The 17,286-nt window shown below is 41.6% G+C and overlaps 1 protein-coding gene across 5 annotated transcripts in view; it reads left to right on the top strand.

Annotated features, from left to right (window-relative positions):
• STIM1 (stromal interaction molecule 1) overlaps positions 1 to 17,286 on the top strand; it is a 221,145-nt gene that overhangs the window by 191,934 nt on the left and 11,925 nt on the right. For all 5 annotated transcript variants that reach the window (XM_014590358.2, XM_014590351.2, XM_014590355.2 and 2 more), the window contains exons 6-7: positions 7,150 to 7,327; positions 11,076 to 11,253. In XM_014590358.2, coding sequence (XP_014445844.1) covers positions 7,150 to 7,327; positions 11,076 to 11,253 — 356 coding nt within the window. The remainder of the gene's footprint in view (positions 1 to 7,149; positions 7,328 to 11,075; positions 11,254 to 17,286) is intronic.

Raw genomic sequence — 17,286 nt, 5'->3', positions numbered from 1 at the left:
TATATATATATATATATAATTTTGTGTGTGTGTATGTATGTATGTCTGTGTGTGTGTATGTATGCACAGTGGAATATTATTCAGCCATAAAATGGAATGAAGTTCTGATAGTACAATGTGGATGAATCTAAAAAACATTATGCTAAATGAAAGAAGCCAGACACAAGAGGTCACATCTTGTATAATTCCATTTGCTTGAAGTATCAGAATAGATAAACCCTTAGAGACAGACTGCAGATTGCTAGGGGGCAGAGGCTGGCAGAAGGAGAGACTGGGAAGAAATGGGTAAGACATTTTTCTTCTGAGTGCTAGAAATGTTTTGGATCTAGATAGAGGTGGTAGTTATATAACATTGTAAATGTACTAAATGCCACTTAAATGTTTATTAAAATTTTTTTTTATTTGTAATTTTAAAAAATTTGCCAGAGGGTGTGCTCACTTACCAGAGACAGACATAGAGGGAAAGTCAGAAAGCACCCTCCATGGGACATTATCATGCTGCAATACTTTCTCTTTTTTTCCCTCTTTTCAGGATTTAGGGCATGCACACATATGTGTCCTACATGTTTCAAGCTGCCATTTCCAGGACTCAAACTATGATAATGCATAAAGAATGATTAAAACTCAACAAGACAGATCAGCAGATGGTTAATGGTTACGTTGCTGGACTTCCATGTAATCAACTGTGATTCAAGTCCTGGGCCTAGTGGCTTGAAACTCATGCCAGGCATGTGTAAATGCATGCCTAGGATCCTGAGAGGAGAACAGAGGAGAAGGGATTGCAGTGTGGCCACTTCCCCTCTCCCCGCTCCCCGTGAGATGATTTCTCACTTTCTTTCTGTCTCTTTCTGTGTCTCTGATGAGCACACAAGTCCTATAGCAAAAATCTCTCCAAAACAAATAAACTCAACAAGAAAAAGACTTCTAATTTTAAAAAGAGCAAAATATTTGAACATATATATTTCTTCCATGGCCATTATGCACATGAAATAATGCTCAGCATGATTTGTCATCAAGGAGATACAAATCAGAACGACAATTAGGTCGTTTTCACTCATCACAGTAGCAGGTGCTGACAAAGATGTGTAGAAATTAGAATAATAGCCAAAAATACCCAGTGAAGGGCAGTGTCCAGTTGGAGGCCTAAGCTAATGTCTTGCTGTGGCAGCAGATCATTCACTAAGGGGACTTTTCTTCCTCTCCAGATTATTTATATATAAATTTCTTTTTTAAAAAGAATTATTTAATTTTATTTATTCATTCATTTATTTTAATTTGACCAGAGAGAGACAGAGAAAGAGAAAGTGAGAAATCAAGCCACCATGTCTGGGACTTGAACCATGGTAGGCCATGTGGGAGTGTCCAGTGCCTTAACCACCATGGTATGTGCTGGTCCCCTCTCTGCAGATATTTTATTAGAGAAATGAAGACTCAAAGAATGGGCTGAGTTTTTAGATGCCATTCAGCTTTAAAATGGCAAAGCCATGACTCTTGATCTTTAACTTATATTTCAGTGCTTTATTTTTTCTATCATTTTATACCACTTTCTATGTTTGTTAGAGGAAAAAAGGTACAAAGAATTTCAGTTTTGAAATCAAGAAGACTAGCTCTGTTACTCAACTTTGTGATCTCAGACATGTTGCTAAGGCTCACTGTGCCCCAACTGCCCCTAAATAAATGGTAGCTACTATTTAAAGAAAAAGAATTATTTATTTAATATTATTAATTATTATTTTAAAACTTGCTATAGGGAATATGTGCTCACCAGAGAGAGACAGAGAGAAAGAGAGTGAGAAAACAAGGTGCCAGGTCCCAGACTTGAACTGCAGTATCAATATGGGAGTCCATGCCTTAACCACCACATCACCTGCTGACTCTAGTAATTACTACTTTCGGTGTGTGCCTACTATGTGCTTAGTCTTAGGCTGGGGGCTACTGTGCTTTTTGTGCTTTTAGCAAGAATATTGAGAAGGGTGCAGAGAGAGAGGCCTGCAGAGTAATTGCTGGGGTTGGGAACCTTTGTAGAGAGAAAAAAAACTCTTTCTTCAGTGGCTCAGATAACAGAGAAAAGTCCCCAGTGGGCAGGAGTGACTGCCTCTCTGGCAAAGCTTGTTCTGGTGTCTATGGCTGTATCCTTGCCCTCTCTGTCCTTTCTGTTATGCTCCAACTCACCCCTTGAGCTTTCTTTTTCTCCAGGATGCCCTCTCTCAGGCATGCTCAACTCTCTTCTCTCCTTCACGTCTGGGGACCCACAGCCCTTTGTACCTGCTTTCTTTATAACAACCCGTCTCTTCACCCTTTACCTTTTAAGCTGGGAACTCCTTGAGGACAGAGACAGTTTTGTTAATCTGTTGCTAGGTCTCAGCTTAAAACCCAGAAAGCAGAGGTACCAGGAGATGTATTCTGTAAATTACACAGAAGGAGGCTGGGCTTCTCTAGACCATGGGAGTGAGGGGATTTGTGAGTGGAACCTGACACAGCTTGATTTTGGGGAAAGTTGCTGCTTATAGAAAGTCTGTAGATAGTTGAGGTAGCTAACGTAGTTGTTAAGGCTGAAACTAGAAGGGAAGAGGACCCAGAAATAGCTCTTACAGGTTAAAGGAGACATGCTAGTACAAAAGGCTATGTGATAACAAAAGAATTTCCTAGCACATATTTTGGCAGTGAGGTGAATCTCTCTTATCTGACAGGGTATTGTGGACAGCAGAGAAGGTGGAGAGAATAGATGGGAAGAGGGGATTCCAGAAAGTGAAAATAATTGAGGCTCACTGTCTCAGTGCTAACTGTACCCTCATCGTTACCTGGCTGTTAACCTATTAATATCTCTTTTATTTATACCCACTTCTCTTACCTCAAGCCTGATGGTGTTAACAGTTGACCTCATTTTGCCAAAATCTGTTTGCGGTATTGGGTTGGGAATTTTGCTCTCCTTTTGTTCCCCAGGTCCTAGCCAGCTTCCTTGGATTAGCTCTATTCATCTAGCCAGCCGTATCTACTCTCCAGAAACTTTCATGGTCACTCTGGTCTGGTCATGTTTACTGGATGTGAGACAGATCTGAGGACTAAGTTCATGTAGGGGCCATGCAGTATAGCTGGCCCTACTTTTTTTTTGTCCCTGGGAGTGGAGATTTGCCCTGTACTTGTGCGTTGCACTGTACCCCATTCACTTTTGTTGCTTTCCACCTTTGCTGAGGACCTGCTTTGGCAAGACCTTTTGCTAAGTATGGGGCTACAAAGATAAACAAGTCTTGTGCCTTCACTCTGAGGAACTCATAGACTGCCAGAGGATAACTGACATGAAAGTTGAAAAGCAACTTTCAACTCTCATCTCTGAGATAACTACCTGTCTGAAGAATGGGTTAACTAAGGAATCCCATCTCAAAGGAGAAGGAATAGACAGCTTTTTATGGACTGTGATACACTTGGAAAATGGTAGGAATTGAAAAATGGGAATGGGATTATGGTAGGAAGAAGTACATCATTAGTTATGCATAGACCAGACTATTTATTTGCCTATTTTCTACTATTTTTCTATACAGTGATTCATAGACTCTTTCAAGGCTGTGGGGTTCAACCCAGGGTTCCCCTGAAGAGATGTGACAGAACTTAAGTCTGCTTCTTAGGCTTCTTCTTCAAACTCTACATCCTTGTTTTTCTGTTTGTTTGTTTTGTCTGTATTTTTTTTTTCAATTTCTCTTTCTCTCTTTTTATCTTCTACATATGCTCATGAGAGAAATAGACAGGGACCCTTGACCAGGTCTTGTTATGCCCCATTGCTACCAGTCTGTCAGCCAACAAGGATCATGGGCATGCCCACATACATACCCAGCTTATTCTGGACTCCCTCGGAAACCAAACCCAAGGCCTGCATATGGCTCCAGTATGTCATAGCAGTTCTGTATCACCTACATCACCATGACTGGGCCTATATCCACAGTCTTAATTAGTTCTTGATTTACCTCTCTGACTATTTCTGAGACACCTCCAAGCACTGTCATGTACTCCTACACGTTTGATCTCTTCAGTAATCCTGTTATACTGAAATTTACAGCTGAGGAAGCTGAGGTCCAGATGGGGAAGTGAATTTTATAATACATTGGGACAGAGGCAAGCGGAGAACTTAGGCTTGCTAACTGTTAGTACAGGATGGCACAAGACTTTTTCTACATGTTTAACATTAAAGACTTGGACATTTGTGTCTTCAGAACCCTAAGGGCAATGCCATTCAGCTTCTAAGATGTTATTTGGGGGAAATTCAGGTCTTAGAAATCTTACAGTCACACTCAAGCTGGATCAGCTTTAAATATATCTCCTCAGTGAGAAGTGTTTACATATAACAAAGCAGAAATAATACTTGCTATGTGAGTATGGAAGTTACAGTGAGAAAGTGTGGTGTACCAGAATGATAATGTAATCAGGCAAATCCGGATTTGAACCCAGACCTGTCATTTTTTATCAGAAAATATGGAGACTCAGTTTTTTCCTGGTCTATGGAATATTAATACTTTATTAATATATTACCCTGTAGAGTAGTTGTGAAGATTAAAGGTAATGAATATAAATACCCGACACCTTTTGTATTTTCTATATTTCCCTTCCTTTCTTATATGAATTAAAGGGAGGGAGCTCTTACACAGTAGAGGCTTATTAGTAAAGAGTCAACCCACAGCAATTTATTCAGTGACGTCTGTATGGTGGTTGATGCTGTGCTGGGCACTGGCATACAGGCAAGTGATGATCTCTAGGATTACATGCGGAGTAAATCAGCCATATTAGACTTACTTTATTTTTTACCAAACTTGGCAGTTCATAGGATGTGGCAGGCAGTATATCGAGCTTCCACTCTGTAGCTGACAAAGCATAGGGCTAGAGAGGGCAGATTCTTGCACATTTAAATAGAGTCAAAACTTGTTGAAGGAATCTAGAAGGTACTAATAGGTGAAACATTACTTTGAAAGTACTTAGATAGAGGGGGTGACTGTTAGGTCCTGTTATTGGCCTTGGTCAGCCAGTATTTTTATTCACAACTTGGATGAGAATATGAAGTTGGGCAAAATAATAGGATCTAGTTCCAAATCAATGTGAACAAGGTAGATGAAGAGACTGAATGAACTAGCTAGTCTAATACGCATGACTACCTTAAGAAGTTTGAAGCATTAGAAGTAATAGGGGCAAGATGATTGTTGAAGGGAGTCTTGCTTAAATAAGGGTACGTTAGATCTTTTGGAAGAATGATAGGGTATATTAGAGTTGAGAAGCCCTAGGAAATCAAGATTAAAAGTCATTAACAAACAGGGGAGGCAAAGCATACCCTAGGCTCTGGTAAAGGCTGTGGAAGAGGCAGGTGTGTTCCAGAAGGAAAGGTAATTCATCGTGCTACAGAAATATCTTCTCTTGGGACCTGAAGACAGGAGAGTGAGAACTTGAGTATGGCTAGAAGTGTAGGCCTACCTGGAGGCTGATGGATGGCCATTAGCGACCCTCAGTTTTCTCTATGAGAATCTGAAATAAATATGTAAAGGACAGGGCTACCAGCTTGAACCTAGTAACTCCCTGCTTTGGATGGAAATAGGATGTGGTAAGCTGTTTTGATCCCATGCCATCTCCATGTCTTGGTTCTCAGTCATTCAGTGAGGACCTATAACTACAACCCTTTTCATTGATATGTGGGCCTCAATTTCACACATACTTTAATTCTAGATATTTGTGTCTTTTCCTGGTATCTAGACCTTCCTACAACTTGGTAGCGCTGCCTGGATCTTTTGGAATTCTATCTGCCCCGTGTCCTTACCAGGTACTGAGCTCCTGCCAGTACTACCTCCTCCTCTCTACCCAAGGGTAACCTGTTCTGCACAGAAGGTCATTTGCCGGTTTAATGCCCTCTTACCCCTTTCCCTAGCTCCACATCTAGAACTTCTTTGACCCCACAGCACAACCCAAATAGAGGCTGCAGTAGTAGTCCTCTTCTCATTTTGATAAGTGTCCTATACTGTGGTGCAGAGCCCAGATGTGATGTACTATGAGAAATGTCAGGCTCCAGTAGTGCCCTTCTTCTGGTTAGCTAAGTTCTTAGGATGTGGTTTTTCATTTTATCTTCTGGTATTATTTCTCATTTACCATTTACATTTTGCTCTGGAGACTGAGCATTGCTTTGAACCCTCTCTGGTAATGGGAGCCCTGGTACTTCACTAAATTATTGCTGGGAATTCTCTAGAAGTAGATCTGTCTCCTCAATTCCTGGCACATGTAATATCTCCTAAAAAACAATCTCTCAATGCTATTCTCATTCTGCATAGATTCTAGATGAAGCTGTAGACTCTAAGTGTTCTCCATAGATTCAGACACAAAACTTTTGAGCTGAGCTTTGGATCTTGTGACTAGAAAGGCCTACTCCAGGAAACACCCAACTATAGTATCAGCCATCAGACCGCAGGCTCTAGTGACACTGCTTTGTACCCTTTAAGCTAGTCACCTCCTCTTGCCTACTGTAGCACTTCAGAATTGCTTATCTTGTAGGATGGAAGCCACTGTATAAGAGCACGTGGGCTCATCCCAGCCCAGAGATGGCTGGGATATTTTGAAGAGGCACTAGTTCTCTCCTCTTTACTATGTCTTAGGGAAGTGTGATTTTATTTATTTATTTATTTATTGCACGTACACATGCCTGGTATGAATTTTAAGCCTCTGGGTCCAGGACTCAAACTGTGATTGACTACGTGGGAGTCAAGCGATATAGCCACTATGCCATCTGCTGGTCCTAGGGCCAGCAGGTGATGTGGTGGTTAAGGCTCTGGACTCCTGCATGGTCAGCTGTGGTTCGAGTCCCAGACTTGGTGGCTTGAAGCTTATGCTGGACACTTGTGCATGTGTACCCACCCAGAATCCTGAGAGGAGAATGGAAGAAAGGGGATTGTGGTGTAGCATTCCTCCTAGGGGGTGATTTCTCGCTTTCTCTCTCTCTGGCGAGTGCACGTACCCTATAGCAAAAATATCTCTCAAAAAAAAAAACAAATGAGCATGTGTCTAGAAAGAGAAAGTAATTCATTCTGAGTGGGAGAGTGGAAGGTTTCATAAAGGGGAGTATAGTGGAGTCTGTAAGGCTTAGTGTGCAGCAGCACCCAGACTCACCATGCCCTCCCTTTGTGGCAGTGACTCGCCATAATCACCTCAAGGACTTCATGCTGGTGGTATCCATCGTTATTGGTGTGGGCGGCTGCTGGTTTGCCTATATCCAGAACCGTTACTCCAAGGAGCACATGAAGAAGATGATGAAGGATTTGGAGGGGTTACACCGAGCTGAGCAGAGTCTGCATGACCTTCAGGAAAGGTAAGGCCTTGCCCCTTCTCCACAGCCCTGGAATTGCCAGCTCTTGGGAGCCTCCTGCTTCTACCTGGGTTATGGGCATCTGGTCCCTGAGACCATGCTGACATGGCTGTCTAGGCTCTGTCATCCTTCCAAAACTGCCTTGGGCACCTGCTGTTCAGTTTTCCTGGACTGTGACTCCTAGGGAGAAGCTTTGATTCTACTTTTTTTGTCTGTGAGCTTCAGAGGGAGAAATGTGTAGCTGTGAGAGGCCTTAGCTTCTCTGGTTAGATAGCTTGTTAGGGGTCATTCTGTCCTTCATCTGGCCTTTGGACTGCTTCTCTTACCATATAAATAGATGCAATTAACTGTTCTTCTGTTGTTCCCCAAGAAACCTCACAAACCTTTCTTCCTTAGGCCCTTAGTTTTTTCTCATGTGGAGTCTAAATCTCTTAAGTACTGGCTTGTTAATATGACTTTGGTTAGATCCCCTTCCCTTTCAGGGCTTATTTCTTCATTGATTATATGAAGTAGTTAAACTAGAACAACAAATTCCTAGGAGAACACTTCTAATTCTAATAATCTGGGATTCTGTTGAAGTAAAACATGACTTAAAGAATATGGCAAAAGATTTAGCTGTGAAAAGGGGGTGCCAGTCAGTCAATCAGTCAATCAGTCAATCACATACTTCCTGACATTTAGGAACCAGGTCTGTGCTGGCAATTGTCAAGAGTTCACTGCTTCTGTGGGACAAAACTCACATATAAGAAAGACAGAAGACACACTTACTGAAGACTCAGTACCAGCTTAGGGGATAAGAACATTAGGAATAGAAGGGCAGAGAGGCAAGTGACAAGTAGATTTGGGACCTTAAGTAGGTGGCCTTGAACGATGAGTAAGGGCAGCAGGTGGCGTGGAGGTTAATGCACTGGGATCCACATGGTTACTGTACAGTTTGAGTCTTGGACCTGGCAGTTTGAAAATCACACTGGGCACGTGTGTGTGAGTGCCCCAAATCCCAAGAGGAGAATGGAGGAGAAATGATGGCCGTCCCCAATGGGGGGGGGGTCTCACTTATTCTCTCTCTTTCTCTGGTGAGTACGTGTGCCCTCTAGCAAATCAAGAGAGAGAGAGAAAGTGACGTTTCAGAGAGGGTACATGCTTTGCTGAGGGTCCCATATCTGTAAGTAGTAAGTTAGGAATTTTGACCTCCCCAGGCTGCTGTCTTCACTGAGGCAGCAGATTAGCAGATTCATTTCCATGACTGGGCATCTAGGGGCAAGAAGAGTCTGATGTCTAAGCTGATTTCTGGCTACTCTGCTGGGCCTCTGGTCAGCTAGAGGCTAACTGCCATGGTCCAAGCAGCCTCCATACTTCATTTGTCTGAAAAACATGTACTGTTTTCATTCCAAAGGCAAAAGAATCTAGGCAGGAGACATTCCAAGTTTGGGGATAAAACTAAGCTCTCACCCTCCCTGAAGCCTCTAGGGCTAAATGACCACTGTGGCATTTAGAAACACACACACACATCCACACACACCCTCCTCTGAAGTGTCCATGGTCCATGTGCCACTTTGTCTTTCCTTACTTTAACAGTTTTGTTCTGCCAGCTAACTGCATAGTTTTATTTACAGAGTTCCTGACCTTTTGTGTGAGTAAATGTCATGCTTCATGTACATTCCTATTAAGATTTCACTGGGTTTTAAGATAATTCTTTTAGGCAGGCAGGAATTTTGATTCCTGTTTTACTGTGAAGAAATAGGCAAAACTTCTCCACAACCACACAGTTATTAGAGCCAGGACTTGCAGACAGGCTTCTTTTGGAATGGACAATATTTCAGTGAAGAATGGAATCCCTAGTGGTGTAAGTATCGTGTGTCTTGGGTCATAGGAGAGTACAAGAAAGGATATTCAACAAGGGCAGGAGCTAGGGGCAGGAAATGGCGGCTCTGATTTGTTTTCAGATGTGCAGGAAGTGCCATCTGGTGTTGGCCTTGAGGAGGTTCAATTCCCTTTCTCTTCATGGGTAATAAAAGTAGGCCAAGACTGCAATCCATTAGCAGGAAGTTTGCAGCTTTATGTTTCTTTCTCTTCCTTTCCTGCCTATCCTACCACATTTTTTGAGGCCTCAGCCACGGGCAACTGTGGACATTGTGTGTTATAGAGGTTGAGATCTGCTTCTGCCTCTCCTGTTTTACCTACTTAATTAACTGCATGGCCAGTGCTCTTCTGTGTGGATCATTCTTAGTCTGTCTTTTCTATGGGACAGTTCTATAGTGTGTCCTTTCTCTTCCGCACCTAAAGCTGAAGCCATATATCTCTCTTCTTCGTCATCATCCTTTTATCCTCCTACCCTGGTCGCTGATTTTGGTGGTTCATAGTAAAGTAGGAAGACCTGACAGTAGCTAAGTTCTTTCCCTCTTCCAGAGCAATCAGCAAACACCTACTCTTCTTTTGGATCTAGTTCCCTCTCCTTCCCTGACTCCTTTCAGACAGAATTGATTACTCCATCCTTTGAGTTTAGTAAACACTTTATACAAGGGGCTTCAAAGAGTTCATGGGAAATACATATTATGAAAAAAAGTATAGATTTTAACATTTTTTGTACCAAAATAAACTTGCACTTTAATTTCATTTTCTACAAAATTTTAAAAGTCCCTTTATATATCTTTGTTAGAGACTATATTATACTGTGTATAATTATCTGTTTACTTCTCTCTTTTGGACTAGATCCTGAGTTCTTCAGTGGCAGGAACAGTTTCCTAATTTATCTCCATACATTTAGGGCTTAGTACAGGGCTTGGCATTTAGTAGGTACCTAATGAAACTTAGTGAATGAATGAGTGAATGAGTAAATGGATTAACACAGATACTTAGGTGGAGGAAAGCAGGGAAAAAGAAGGAGGTTTTGTTAGATGGATGGAAGGTTTTGTCAGTGAACAGAGGGAACATATGGGTGGGTGCAAGGGTAGACTTTCATTTTAATTGATGTACTTACTGTGTAACATATTTAGGAAAGGAACTCAGGGCCTGGGGGCTGCATGGGGCTCTTCCAAGCCCTGATCAGTCCCTTTAGCATGAATTTTATTTTTCTGTGTTTTTTTGGAATAGGTACTGAGGAGTTTAAGAGTTCCAGCTCAATAGTTCCTTCCTCATCTTCTTTAAGTTTCCCTTTTACTATCACCCCAGTCAATAATCAGCTCTTAGGTAGTCCCATGATCTTTTTGTAGCTGGCAGACACTAGCTTTTTCCCTTATATGGCTTGGTATCAGCCATCAAAGAATGTTAATTCATTTATTGAACTTTCTGGATTCCCAATATAAAGAGAACAGCTGTGGGATTTGGATTCACCCAGATTGGAATTCTAGTCTCAATTCTTGTAAGTTTCTTACTCTAAACCTTCAGATAACAGCTGTCCCAGAATGATAAAGATATCGTTGTCTACCAGGAAGACAAGTGTGAAATACCTTGTGAACTTAGTTGTTATGATGCTAATATGTGAGACTCTTTAGAAGAGGAATTCAGATGTCTGGGAACTTGAGAAGAGAGATTCACAACTTTAATTACTGAAAAATGATGGCCAGCCTTAGAGTTAGAGTAATGACTGTGATTTCTACTGACCCTGAGCTAACTCAGAGCTGGATGGTCAGCAGAGTGGAGACTATATCCTTAGAGTGGGAACTCTCATTTTCCTTCTCCCTCCCATGACACCTGATGTGCTGGTTGGTACCTCCTTGCCTGGCCACCTTCAGCTTCCTGCATCACCCCACAGGCTGCACAAGGCCCAAGAGGAGCACCGCACAGTGGAGGTAGAGAAAGTCCACCTGGAGAAGAAGCTGCGCGATGAGATCAACCTCGCCAAGCAGGAAGCCCAGAGGCTGAAGGAGCTGCGGGAGGGTACTGAGAATGAGCGGAGCCGCCAAAAATATGCTGAGGAAGAGTTGGAACAGGTAGGAAAATCTGCAAATTCCTGGATACCCCAAGGGGCTTGGAAAGGGCAGGGACCTGGGTGTGACTGTGAAGTTTCAAGTGTGAGGACTTTGAAATATGGCTTAAAAATGATCTTCTAGAGTCACATAGATGCTTACCAATAAGAGGAGTGGGAAAGGTACAAAAATGGTTGCCACGATTTGAAGACAGTGGATAAAAGGTCATGATAGTAACTTTGTTCCATTTTATCGAGGTATTTACATAAAGTGGACAGATGTAAGTATATAGCTGGCAAGCCTTACATATGCACATAGTTGTATAACCAGCACCCAGATGATACAGAACCTTCTCAGTTCACTTTGCCCTTCTAAACAATATTTCATCCAAAAGATAGCTAATGTCATAATGGGTAAACCAGATTGGTTTGACATGATTTTGAACTTCACGCAAATGACATCATATAGTAAATATGTTTTCGTGTCACTCAACATCATGTCTGTAAAAGTCATTTTTGTTGCATATAGTGATACTTGGTTTATTTCTATTGCTGAGTAATAATTCATTGTGTCAGTATACTATTATTTATTCATATTCCTATTGTTAGATGTTTGGGTTGTTTGCAGGGTTTGGTTTTTTTTTTTGCCTCTTATGAATAACACTGCTATGAACCTTCTTGTATATGTCTCTTGGTAGACATCAGCACTCATTTGAATTGAATCTATAAGAATAGAATATTTATTTATTTAGCTTTATTAGAAACCTCCAAACAGGTTTTCAAAATGGTCATTCCGATCTACGCTGCTCCTGACAACAGTGTCTGAGAATTCTAGTTGATGTATGATCTGTGTATTTTTTTATTTTTTGGAGACTTTTTTGCTATAGGGTGCGTGCACTTGCCAGAGAGACAGAGAGACCAAAAGTGAAATCACCTCCCCGAGGAGGATTGCCACATTGCAATCCCTTCTCCTCCATTCTCTTCTTGGGATCTTGGGCATGCATGCACACACGCCCGGCGTGAGTTTAAGCTACTGAGTCAGGGACTCGAACTGCAGTCGACGACATGGGAGTCCAGCGACATAGTCATTACACCATCTGCTCCATTTGATCTGGGAATCTTGTCTCATTTGAACATTGAGTAGTGGGTTTTTGCTATAGGGTACGTGAACTCAGCAGAGAGACAGGAAGGAAGAAATCATCCTCCAAGGGGTATGGCCACACCGCAATCCCTTCTCCATTCTCCTCTCAGGATCTTGGGCATGCACACGCACATGCGCCCTGCGTGAGTTTAAGCCACCAGGTCCGGGACTTGAACTGTGGTTGACTACATGGGAGTCCTGCAATGTAGCCATTATGCCATCTACTGGTCCCAGAGTAGTCTGCTTTTCTTATTGATTTATAACAGTTCTTTGTATATTCTAGGTATAAGTCTTTTTTGTTATTATGTTTTGTAAATACGTTTCTCCTAGTCTGTGCTTTGCATTTTTTCTCTCTTGGTTTTTGATAAACAGAAATGATTGATTTTAATGAAGTACAATGGGAACCCAGCTGTCTTAACCACCACACTATTGGCTGGCCCAGATGATATATTTTTAAATTTATTAAAAAAAATTTTTTTTTGAGAGAGATTTTTGCTACAGGGTGAATGTATGCGCCAGAGAGACAGAGAGATAGACAGAAAGTGAGAAATCACCCTCCAGGGAGCATGGTCACATTGTAGTCCCTTCTTCTCTATTCTCCTCTAGGGATCTTGGACACACACACACACGCGCCCAGCATGAATTTTAAGCTACTAGGTCCAGGACTCTAACCATGATTGGCTACTTAGGAGTCCAGTGACATAACTATTATGCCATCTGCTGGTCCCAGGTGATATATTTTTAAATTCTAGAATATCAGTCTCACACTTTTATAAATTCTAGCTGCCCGTTCAAATTTTCCATCTCTTTATCTGTTGTGTCCATTTTTCCTTTTTTTTTTTTTTAATATACTAGTCTTTTTTTTTTTTTTTCCTTTTAGGCTTTTGCCATAGAGCATGTGCGCTCACTGGAGAGAAACAGAAACAGAGTGAGGTAAAGTGAGAAATCACCCCCTGGGAAGATAACCACCCAATAATCCCTTCTCTTTTCCTCTCAGGATTTTGGGCATGCATGCACATATACCCAGCGTGTTTTTCAAGCCTCTGAGTCTGGGACTCAATCTACACAGTCAACTATGTGGGTTCCCGAGCCTTAACCTCCACAGTACCTGCTGTGGTGGCAAGGGCTTTAAAATAACTATAACTAGTGGGGCCAGGAGGTAGTTAAAGTGCTGGAATCTCACATAGTCGACTGTGTGGTTTGAGTCCCAGACTTAGAGGCTTGAAAAACACGCTGAGCTTGTGTGTGCGTGAAGGCCCAAAAATCCCAAGAGGAGTGTGGAGAAGAAAGGATTGCAGTGTGGCCATCTTCACTGAGGGGTGATTTCTCAGTTTCCCTCTCTAACTCTCTCTGGCAAGTGCCTGCACTCTATGATATAGTGTACATACACACACACACACACACACACACACACACAGAAAAAGAAAGAAAAGAGAGAAATAAATAAACTTTAAAAGGCCTTCTTTAAAGTTCTTGTTTACTAACTCTAACATCTAGATCATTTATTGGATGGTGTTTATTTTTCCTTTTGATTATTGGTTGTATTTTCTTGTACCTTCTCATATCTAGTAATTTTTTTAAAGTGCTGGACAGTGTATGTGAAATATAGTGGAGGCTCCTGATGATTCTACTTTCATCAGATTTAGGATTCCCCCTGAGGTGTACAGGGTGAGGAGCTGATCATCTCAAACCAATCAGGGATTGAGCTGCATTGGAACTGGTTGTAATTATTATGATTTTTTTTTAAAGAGAGATTTTTGCTATAGGGTGCATGTGCTTGCCATAGAGACAGAGAGACAGAAAGCGAGAAATTACACCCTAGGGAGGATGACCATGCTGTAGTCCCTTCTCCTCCATTCTCCTCTTGGGATTTTAGGCATGCATGCACATGTGACCAACATGAATTTAAGCCACTGGCCGCAGGACTTAAACTGTGGTCGACTATGTAGGAGTCCAGTGATGTAACCGTTACACCATCTGCTGGTCTCAAGGAACTGGCTTGTAATTCTAACACCTTTGCCTCTCATGTGTCCCACTTTCTTACGCATGTCCCTCCCTGACTTCTTATTACGAGCTGACTGATTTCATTCTCATACCACCTGAAGGATAATGAGAGATTCAGTTCTGCTAACTACAAGGCTGTTTTCTCTGTGCCCAGTGGATTCTGCACAGGCCAAGGACAGTTCTCAGCCCTCACCCAGAATCATCAGATGTGTCCAGGGAAGAAAACCACAAGCAATTGTCAACTCACCATAGAAAGGTTTTTCTCTTTCTGGGTTTTTAGTTCAGTGGTTCCTAAACTTCTTGGTCTCTGGGCCAGTTTAAAACTTGTTTAGAACCTCAAAGGATATTTTTATGGGGGCAATATTGTTGATACTTAACCTATTTTAAATGAAAATTTAGAAAAATTTAAAATCTTTATTACTTTGTTTAAAAGGATTGTATTCAGTCCCTTATATGTTAACACAAGTAATGTATTTTGTGAAACTTAATTTTCTAAAATATAAACAATTGGCTAAGCGAGTAACATTTTGAAATTTTGCCAATCTTTTTATTGTCTAGCTTAATAGACTGTCAGATTCTTACATTAGTGTCTATATTCAATCTGTTGTGATGTCACTCTTCTTGCATCCTCTGGAGAAGGATCATGTTTAAGAGAATTGTAGACCTAGTCCTAATGCAGTTTCTGCTGCATCCTATTGGGAAGTGGAATTTAGGTGATAACACTTTAAAATGCATTGATCAGTGGTTATTAATGTTGGCTTAATATTAGAACTACTTGGAGGGTTTTTAAAATTCCCCCTTTTGTTAAGTTTATTCATTTATTTCCATGAGAGAGAGAGAGGAAACAGAGAGACAGACAGATCCAGTTGGGTCCTCACATATGCTCTGCCCCTAGTCTCAGCTAGCCTGGACCATGGCTATGTGCATATGCCCAGCATGCTCAGGGAGGCCCCAGGACACAAATAGGACCTTCCTAATATGGGTGCAGTTGCATTACTACTGTACCACCAACTGACCCGAGAGCTTTTAAAAACTTTCAGTGACCAGGCAAATACCCCAGATAAATGAAATCAGAAGTTTTGGTTCTAGGATCAGTATGTTTAAAAAATACTAATTTTTAAACATTTGTCGAGAGGAGAAGGGGGAGAGAGAGAGAGAAAGTGAGAGAGTAGGCTGCCAGGTCTAAGACTCAAACTGTGGTTGGCCATGTGGGAGTTTAGTACCTTAACCACCACACCATCTGCTGGCCCCACCCAAGATATCAGTATTTTTAATCCCCATATGATTCCAGTATGTGACAAGGTTGAGAACCACAGCCATAGAATAAAAGAATAGGACTAGTGAATTCTGACTTGACCATCTGTTGTCTTCTTTCTTTTGGGCATTTATTTCTTGTGTGAGGTGAGATGTTTGTTTCTCTGCCTCCCATCTTCTCCATTCCCTATTTTGTAATTATTTCGCTCATTAAATAGATTTGAAACTGGCAAACCAGCCCATTTGTGTGCTTCCCCAACAATGACATTTCCCTATGTTTATTCCCTTTTTTCTGTTGTCTATTTTCTGCCTTAGCTTATCCCATTCCTTTAATTGCATTAAATGTAGAATTTGATCATAAAATTTCTGACTTATTGTATTATTCTCTTGGGTATCTGTTCTTCCTTTTAAATAAACAAAAGCAAGAGTTGGCCATTTTATAGACTCAAGCAACATCAACCACATGACTTTTAAAGTAATATAGGTATTTTGTCCTTAGCTGAAGCCCTCTAGGTTTATCTTAAACTATGGAGGGAACCACAAGCTTACTATGGGATGCTGGCCTCATTGACTGAAGTTAGAAATAGCAAGACTGTTCTCAATCCCTGTGCTCTCTGATTCTGGCCAGCTAAGATCAGTGTCCAGGTGGGGTGGTAGGGGGTCATTTGTACTAGTAGCCTAGGTAAAATGGCAAGGGATCCAGTATATACAATGTCTGTATACATGTCCAGATCTTTCCCACTTAAGGGCTTTGTGATCATCTGCTTCATTGTGTGCTCCTTGCAAAGAAAGTCGGTAAGAAAATTTCTGCTTATACGTTGGTCCTTTCATGGCTTGGTCTTTATTGGCAATGGCCACGTTGGATGTGAGCATTGTCTTCTCACCTTGTAGAGAGTAGTTTTCAAAGTTTACCTGCCCTACTCACTGAGAAAATCATAGACTCAGTCTCTAGGCCAGAAAAGACTTTGGAGAACATTGAGGCCAATGCCATTCTGGTGTAGCAACCATTTTTTAGGTCTCTCTGACGTGAGTTTTTCACATGCCTTCCATGACAAGGAGCTCACTTTATAAACAAGATCATCCCTTCACTGATGGATTTGCATGAAAGAAAGTCCTTCCTTGTACTGAACTAAGATCCAATATACATCAGCTGAGTGACAGACTGAGGACCAGAATCACATTTCTAGATTCCCAACTGAGTGCTTTTTCTGCCCTACTGTGATGTTCTGAGATCCTAGCACAGCCCTCCACTCTGAGTAGGAAGATGAGTCACCAGGTGACCAGCTCCTGAAGAGAGTGGGGAAGGATGCTGAGGCTGGCCACATGGCCATAAAAGTTAGCTAATATGATGGAGAAAAGTATCCTTATCTGGGAACAGAAAAATCTCAGTATAGGTTCTGTTTGACATTATCCCTACTAGGATACTAACACTGCTATTCACTTGAGCATCAGCCCAGATCATGGGCACACAGATGCATGCCTCGTGTACTCAGGGAGACCTCTGGACTTGAACCAGAAACCTTCCCATGTGGGATTGCTTTGCAGAGCATTGCATTTTTACCACCATGCCACCATCTGGCCCCTTGTTGACACTATTAACTATATGACCTTGACTAGGTTGCTTTCCTCCTCTGAGTTTGCTACCGTGTATATAAAAAC

This window comes from Tupaia chinensis, unplaced genomic scaffold (genome assembly GCF_000334495.1).
Source record: "Tupaia chinensis unplaced genomic scaffold, TupChi_1.0 Scaffold000047_1, whole genome shotgun sequence".
Classification (NCBI taxonomy): domain Eukaryota; kingdom Metazoa; phylum Chordata; class Mammalia; order Scandentia; family Tupaiidae; genus Tupaia; species Tupaia belangeri.
Note: the sequence above shows the minus strand (reverse complement) of the source record. Positions and strands in the feature narration are given on the sequence as shown.